Source organism: Rutidosis leptorrhynchoides, chromosome 3 (assembly GCF_046630445.1).
Source record: "Rutidosis leptorrhynchoides isolate AG116_Rl617_1_P2 chromosome 3, CSIRO_AGI_Rlap_v1, whole genome shotgun sequence".
Lineage (NCBI taxonomy): Eukaryota > Viridiplantae > Streptophyta > Magnoliopsida > Asterales > Asteraceae > Rutidosis > Rutidosis leptorrhynchoides.
In genome coordinates, this window is record NC_092335.1 from 168,426,272 (window position 1) to 168,435,282 (window position 9,011).

At 34.5% G+C, this 9,011-nt stretch overlaps 1 protein-coding gene across 1 annotated transcript; it reads right to left on the minus strand.

The window, feature by feature from the left end:
- Positions 1 to 4,443: 4,443 nt before the first annotated feature.
- Positions 4,444 to 5,046, minus strand: LOC139900591 (uncharacterized). Its single transcript, XM_071883357.1, has one exon. The coding sequence runs from the start codon at positions 5,044 to 5,046 to the stop codon at positions 4,444 to 4,446; it is 603 nt and encodes a 200-aa protein (XP_071739458.1).
- Positions 5,047 to 9,011: the final 3,965 nt, after the last annotated feature.

The following is a 9,011-nucleotide window of genomic DNA, read 5'->3' on the forward strand; positions in this document are numbered from 1 at the left end:
GATTTTGGTTGATACTTGTCCAAGTTCCATGCATGCATGAATATGCTCAAGTATATATATGTGATATTGGAGAGGATAGAAGGACATCCACAAAAATAAGATCACAAAGAGAAAGAAAAACATAGTTGATAGGTTTATCAACGGAGTGTGTTTATTTGTGAGGCCGAGAGTTTATTCTTGTAAGGATTGTAAAAGAGTGTACGGAAAACTTAGATTTTAAACTAAAATCTAAGGGGCTTGGGTTTGGGTTAACTCATAGTGTACTTTTTCTTGTATCGGGTTCTTTTATATTATAAGAATAAAGGGAACTCTTGGGGTGGACGTAGGCAGTGTTTTGCCGAACCACGTTAAATCGTCGTGTTATCAGTTACTTTATTTTGCTTTCTTTTATTTCTCGCAAGTTTGTCTCAAACAATTATATCCTCGCTTCCGCTAGTGTGGGTGCGTTGGGCAAATTGTCATAACAAGTGGTATCAGAGCCAGGTTTATCGGATATTTTTTGGTTTGAGATGGCAGGAAATAGCGGTATGCAGTTTAAGGTGGATCCATTTAATGGAACCGAGAATTTCACCTTGTGGCAAGCAAGGGTGAAGGATGTTCTGGTTCAACAGGGCTTGGAAAAGCCGTTGAAGGGTAAAAAGGACGGAAAGCCAGAAAAGATGACGGACGACGATTGGAATGACATCGAGGAAAGATGTGTCAGTATCATTCGCCTATCCATCAGTGATAAGATCATTAATAATGTCAGTGGCGAGACAACCGCAACGGGGTTGTGGGTGGCCCTCGAGAAGTTATATCTCGGGAAGAATATGACCACAAAGCTGAACTTGAAGCGTGATCTTTATTGGTTGAAGATGGAGGAAGGCGGGAATATCATTGAACACATGAACGTGTTTAATGGTCTGGTGGATCAACTTGCAAAAGTTGAGGTTAATATTGAGGAAGAAGATAAGGCCCTTATTCTTCTTACCTCTCTTCCCAGTTCGTATGATACTTTGGTTACTACTGTTCTTTACGGAAAAGCTACTGTAAAGATGAAGGAGGTAGTACCGACACTCTTATCTCAGGATAAGAGACTAAGATCCGATGACCGTTTTGAGCATGAATTTGCTATGGTTGGTCATGGAAAGGGAAGGTTTTCCGGAAAAAAGATCTGGTGATAAAAGTAGGTCCAGATCAAGAGACGGAATGAAGGGTGTCCAGTGCTTCAAATGTCAAGAGTGGGGTCACTACAAGAAAGATTGTCCACTCTGAAAGAATGGTGAAGATAAATCTGGGGGTTCATCAGCTGCAGTAGCAGTTAATGAGTCGGTTAATTTGGGAGATGTTCTCACATTCTCCAAAAGTTCTACTTCTGCTCAAGATGAATGGATTTTAGATTCGGGTTGTACGATGCATGTGTGTTCCAAGAAAGCTTATTTTGATAAGCTAATATTAAAGAAGGCGGGGGGTGCTGACTTTAGGTGATGGTTCAACATGTGAAGTTGAGGGTATTGGCATGGTGAAAATAAAATTGTTTCACGGAGCTGCTTACACACTTGGTGGCATGGCGTACGAACCAAAGATGTGCAAAAATCTAATTTCCTTAAGCCAGTTAGATTCTCAAGGATACGGCTATTCGGTCGTAGGTGGAGTTATGAAAATCACATGTGGCGTGAAGGTCCTGATGATTGGAGAGAAGTATGAGGGTTTGTATCGTCTGGTGGGGAGTACTAGATGTACTCGTATCTCGAAGGTTTGGAAAGTGTGCACACTGGAAATTTATCGGGAACATGTGACGACATGTTCGATCGAGTTAGATGATGGTGAGAAGAAAAATCCTACTGTGGGAGAGGTGATTCGAGACTCCTCTCCGGAGTCAACTATGTAAGTTGACAGAGTCAGCTGCACATGATTATTGGCCGTTTTATTTGAATCAGGTTCAGGACCTAGGTGATTCAAGGTGTGTGTAGCGGTTATAAGGAGGCCAATGGTGAAAATACTAGGTGATAATATTTTCGGTGACGAATAAAGATAAATGTTTGTCAAGGTGGAGATTGTTGGACACTAGTCCAAATATATGACAAATCATTTAGTAGACAAAGTCAAATTGACTTGTGCATGTATAAATTGCGGCTCTGCCCACTTGTTTGCTTTTCACATGTATATTCCATCTAAGTCAAAAGTTGCTAGTTGCTAGTTGCTAGTTGCTAGTAGCTTCTACATGGAGGTAGGAGTGGACAAAGTAAAATTGTCTTAGGATTTTGGTTGATACTTGTCCAAGTTCCATGCATGCATGAATATGCTCAAGTATATATATGTGATATTGGAGAGGATAGAAGGACATCCACAAAAATAAGATCACAAAGAGAAAGAAAAACATAGTTGATAGGTATATCAACGGAGTGTGTTTATTTGTGAGGCCGAGAATTTATTCTTGTAAGGATTGTAAAAGAGTGTACGGGAAACTTAGATTTTAAACTAAAATCTAAGGGGCTTGGGTTTGGGTTTAACTCATAGTGTACTTTTTCTTGTATCGGGTTCTTTTATATTATAAGAATAAAGGGAACTCTTGGGGTGGACGTAGGCAGGGTTTTGCCGAACCACGTTAAATCGTCGTGTTATCAGTTACTTTATTTTGCTTTCTTTTATTTCTCGCAAGTTTGTCTCAAACAATTATATCCTCGCTTCCGCTAGTGTGGGTGCGTTGGGCAAATTGTCATAACAAATTATCAATTAGATATGTAGCTATTTATGTACCTTTTTTCATTATATTACATTGAGTAGTTCTTAGAAGAATCAAGTGCGAGGAATTGGGTTCGTAACTCCTTTTGCTGCCTTAGCACTCTAATGTTATACCACTTAGATTTTGGAAGTGATATTATGTTATCGTTTGCCTTTGACATGATTTGGAGTTCACCAGTACTGCAGACCCTTGAGATCTCTGTAAGTTAATTTATATACATCATGATACTAAAATATATAAAATCTCATAGGTGGCATCTGAATACTTTTAAATTTTGTAGGCTGCATTCAATGATGTCGTCCCACAACCTGCATTTTGTTATTCAGCGTTGAACCACATCTCAATGGGGCAGCTTAATCTACGGAATGTGGTGTTTAGATTTTTGAAAGGTTCGGAGAATGAGATATGTTTGATAAAGAATTTACTTGCTTGTTCGCCCGCGCTAAAGAAGATTACTATATTTGTCAATGGTTGTAAGAATGGAAAGTTGATGTTTGCTACGAAGCTCCTAAAACTCCATCGAGCCTCTTCCGCAGCTGAAGTGAATATCTACTGGTTTTAGTATCATGGTGCACTTATATCTTTTATATCATGTAGTTTCGAGTGAAATTGGTTTATCTTTTGATATTGGATTATTGGCCAGACTTGTAGTCATGGTTCTTGTATCAAAATAACTATAGGAGTAACAAAAATGTGATCTTTAGTCTGATATGAATTAATGGGATACGTTTTTTTTACCTTTTGTATTTGCAAATTTTCAGGGGTGTTCATCGGTTCGGTTTAATCGGTTCGGTTTTTCAACTTCTAAAATCAAAACCGAAAACCGAATATGAATTTGGTTCGGTTTCAGATTAATTGGTTTTAACTTTTGAATTCGATTTTCAGTTCGGCTTTGGTTCAACCCAAAAACAAACAAAATTAAAATTTCATTAAAAACATCATTCTAACATACAAAGTTACAAAATGTATGATTATATGATACACAATACATTAATATAATCATTATTAAGCGTTACTTAGTAACTAGATTCGAGTTCACAGATGATAAAAATATCAATGTACGTGAATTCTAAACTCCAAACAAAATCTTTATATTTCACAATTGCATTATAGTTAAATTTTTAAGTATTTAACACTAAACTATTATAAAAATATATTAACATATTATAAAAATATTGTTATTAAGTTTTTTTTTGGTTTTGAATTCGATTTTCAGTTAAACGAAATTCAAAATATTCAAAACCGAAAACTGAATATTGAATTCGGTTTCTGTTTTGATCGATCCGAAAACCATTTTTGAAATTTGGTTTGGTTTTAACTGGTTTGGATTCGATTCGATAGTCAGGTTAATCGGTTTGAAACCAAATACTGAACACCCGTCCTTTATATCTCAAGTTATCAGTGTTTTATGCTGTATTTTCCTGGTTGTGGCAATATATATGCTTAGATTTTGTGGCTTGTTAATGTGTTGCTTATATACAGAACAGGTGGACAATGTATTGTAAATTGATATTAAAAGTGTATGTATTTGAACTTGCGGGCATGCCCAACGGTTCTCCTCATGTACTTTGTGTTATGGGATAGGGAGAGGTTATGGGTTCGATTCTTAGGGATGACATGATTTTCTTTAAACCAACTGAACACCATTATTTATTTTTTTTACGGCCAAAAAATGATTATATTAGAAAAACGATCCCTAGCAAGACGCTAAGGGACGATTACAAAGGAATAGAAAGCCAAGTGTTCCAATTAGAAACACAATGGCTTCTATTTTTCAACCAATGAAAAGCAACTAATCTAATTACATCAAATAAATTACTTCTACTACAAAAAGAATCATGAAAAACAAGACCATTATGAAAACGCGACAAAGCCCATAAACACGTCACCACCACCGCAATGATCCGGTTCTTTGAAGAAACATGTAATCGAACACCTTCCAACCAAGAAATAAAAGAATCCCATGAGTCTAAAGGAGGAAGACCGCAATTAAGCCAAATACGAATCTTAAGCCAAACCTCGCTAGCAAGAACACAATCGAAGAAAATATGCTTGCACGTCTCTACCCCATTATTGCAAGAACCACAAACGACCGAAACAATATCTATCCCCTTAGCGGAAAGATTCCAACGAACGGGAAGACAATTGAGACCAATGCACCAAAGAAAAATGTTAACTTTGCGAGGAATAAACTTAAACCATAGAGTACTAGTAGTCAATGCCGGAAGCAAAATACTATCCAAATGAACACGCGTATCTTTAACAGTGAATGCCCCTTCGTTATTAATCGAACACAGCCACGAATCAGGTCTATTGGACATCGTTGGGCAGCCTATCTCCTCAAGTAAAACAGACAGCGTACTTTCGGTCCTACCTCTCAAACGGTCCCTAGTCTACTCGAATGTCCACTCACTGTTGTTGCGTTTATCAGCGATGGTATCAAAGGGAGACGAGTCTAGATGAAATATGAAATGTCCCGTTCATATCGATTTATAAACGTTCCATATTAATTGATTTCGTTGCGAGGTTTTGACCTCTACATGAGACGTTTTTCAAAGACTGCATTCGATTTTAAAACAAACCATAACCTTTATTTTATCGATAAAGGTTTAAAAATATTACGACGATTATCAAATAATGATAATCTAAAATATAGCGTTTTCACACGATTATTACATAATAGTTTACAATAATATTACACATCAATTTAAGTCTTCGAATGCAGTTTTTAAACAATATTATACAAGCATGCTGACTCCAACTCTTGTCCATAAATTAGCATACAATAGCGGAAGCTCTTAATAATCACCTGAGAATAAACATGCTTTAAACGTCAATAAAAATATTGGTGAGTTATAGGTTTAACCTACATATTTATCAAATCGTAATAATAGACCACAAGATTTCATATTTCCATTTCTCATAAACAACATGCAATCTGCATAAAAATCATTCATATGATGAACACCTGATAACCGACCTTAACAGGATGCATATAGAATATCCCCATCATTCCGGGACTCTCATCGGACATGATAAATCGAAGTACTAAAGCATCCGTAACTCGGATGAGGCTTGTTGGGCCAAATAGATCTATCTTTAGGATTCACGTCAATTGGTGGCAATTATAATAAACACCAATTCTTAGGCTACCAAGCTAAAAAGGGGCATATTCGGTTCGATAATTCAACATAGAATGTAATTTTGATCACTTGTGTCTATTTTGTAAAACATTTATAAAACTGCATGTATTCTCATCCCAAAAATAATAGTTTTAAAAGTGGGACTATAACTCACTTTCACAGATTTTTACTTCGTCGGGAAATAAGACTTGGCCACTGGTCGATTCACGAACCTATAACAAATATGTACATATATATCAAAGTATGTTCAAAATATATTTACAACATTTTTAATACGTTTTACTGTTTTAAGTTTATTAAGTCAGCTGTCCTCGTTAGTAACCTACAACTAGTTGTCCACAGTTAGATGTACAGAAATAAATCGATATATATTATCTTGAATCAATCCACGACCCAGTGTATACACGTCTTAGGCTAGATCACAACTCAAAGTATATATATTTTTGAAATCAACCTCAACCCTGTATAGCTAACTCCAACATTACTGCATATAGAGTGTCTATGGTTGTTCCAAATAATATATATACATGGGTCGGTATGATATGTCAAAACATTTGCATACGTGTCTATGGTATCCCAAGATTACATAATATATTAGAATACATGTATAATGCAATATGAGTTAGCTAGGATATGATTAATATAGATTTGTTACCAATTTTCACGTAGTTACAACAAGCAAAAATATCCAATCTTGTTTTACCCATAACTTCTTCGTTTTAAATCCGTTTTGAGTGATTCAAGTTGCTATGGTTTCATATTGAACTTAAGTTTATGAATCTAAACAGAGAAAGTATAAGTTTATAGTCGGAAATACAGGTTACAAGTCGTTTTTGTAAACGTAGTCATTTCAGTCGAAAGAACGACGTCTAGATGACCATTTTGGAAAACATACTTCCACTTTGAGTTTAACCATGATTTTTGGATATAGTTTCATGTTCATAAGAAAAATCATTTTCCCAGAAGAACAACTTTTAGATCAAAGTTTATCATAGTTTTTAATTAACTAACCCAAAACAGCCCGCGGTGTTACTACGACGGCGTATATCCGGTTTTACGGTGTTTTTCGTGTTTTCAGGTTTTAAATCATTAAGTTAGCATATCATATAGATATAGAATATGTTTTTAGTTGATTTTAAAAGTCAAGTTAGAAGGATTCACTTTTGTTTGTGAACAAGTTTAGAATTAACTAAACTATGTTCTAGTGATTACAAGTTTAAACCTTCGAATAAGGTAGTTTTATATATATGAATCGAATGATGTTATGAACATCATTACTACCTCAAGTTCAAGTAAGATTATTACTCGAATTAAGATAATTATAGTTATAGAAATTGAATCAAAGCTTGAATATGAATATTACCTTGATTTAGAAAGATAACCTACTGTAAATAACAAAGGTTTCTTGATCTTAGATGATTGTTTGGAATGGATTAGGAAACTTGGAAGTAAACTTGTAAACTTGGAAGTGTTCTTGATGTGTTCTCGAGTAATTATTTTTATGATGATTATAGGTAATAACCAAAGCTTGTATTTGATGCTTTTTGCTGGAAAAATAGTAACTTAGATATTCATGGAAGAGTGTATGTGTTTTGAGAGAGAATTGGGAAGAAAATTGGAAGTGAAATGAAGTAGGTGGTGAGTGGTGAAGGTGAGTGGGGTTAAAAGAAGTTCGTGTTTTTGTTTCCTTGCTCATAAGTCATGCTAGATGTTAAATGATGGTTCCCATATGGTTAGGTGACTCACATGGACTGCTAAGAGCTGATCATTGGAGTGTATATACCAAAAGTAAGTACATTTAGAAGCTGTGATTGTACAAGTACAAATACGAGTGCATACGAGTAGAATTGTTGATGAAAATGAATGAGGATGTAATCGTAAGCATTTTTGTTAAGTATAAGTACTTTGATATGTATCTTGAAGTCTTTCAAAAGTGTACTAATACATCTAAATACACTACATGTATATACATTTTAACTGAGTCGTTAAGTCATCGTTAGTCGTTATATGTAAATGTTGTTTTGAAACCTTTAAGTTAACGATCTTGTTAAATATTGTTAACACATTGTTTATTATATCTAATTAGATGTTAAATTATTACATTATCATGATATAATGATGTATTAATATATCTTAATATGATATATATACAGTTAAATGTTGTTACAACGATAATCGTTACATATATGTCTCGTTTCGAAATCCTTAAGTTAGTAGTCTTGTTTTTACATATGTAGTTCATTGTTATTATACTAAATGATATGTTTAATTATCATTTAACATGTTTATATATAGTGTAACAATATCTTAAAATGATTCATATGTAATTAGTAAGACGTTGTTATAACGATAATCGTTATATATACCGTTTTCAAGTTTCTTAATTCAATAGTCTCATTTTTATGTATTTAACTCATTGTTAAAATACTTAATGAGGTACATACTTATCATAATATCATGATAACTATATATATATATATATATATATATATATATATATATATATATATATATATATATATATATCCATATGTATGTCATCATATAGTTTTTATAAGTTTGAACGTTCGTGAATCGCCGGTCAACTTGGGTGGTCAATTGTCTACATGAAACTCATTTCAAATAATCAAGTCTTAACAAGTTTGATTTCTTAACATGTTGGAAACATTTAATCATGCAAATATAGTTTTCAATTAATATATAATCATGGAAAAGTTCGGGTCACTACAGTACCTACCCGTTAAATAAATTTCGTCCTGAAATTTTAAGCAGTTGGAGGTGTTGACGTATCTTCCGGAAATAGCTGCGGGTATTTCTTCTTCATATGATCTTCTCGTTCCCAGGTGAACTCGGGTCCTCTACAAGAATTCCATCGAACCTTAACAATTGGTATCTTATTTTGCTTAAGTCTTTTAACCTCACGATCCATTATTTCGACGGGTTCTTCAATGAATTGTAGTTTTTCGTTAATTGTAATCTCGTCTAATGGAATGGTGAGATCTTCTTTAGCAAAACATTTCTTCAAATTCGAGACATGAAAAGTATTATGTACCCCGGCGAGTTGTTGCGGTAAGTCAAGTCGGTAAGCTACTGGTCTGACATGATCTATAATCTTGAATGGTCCAATGTACCTTGGATTTAGT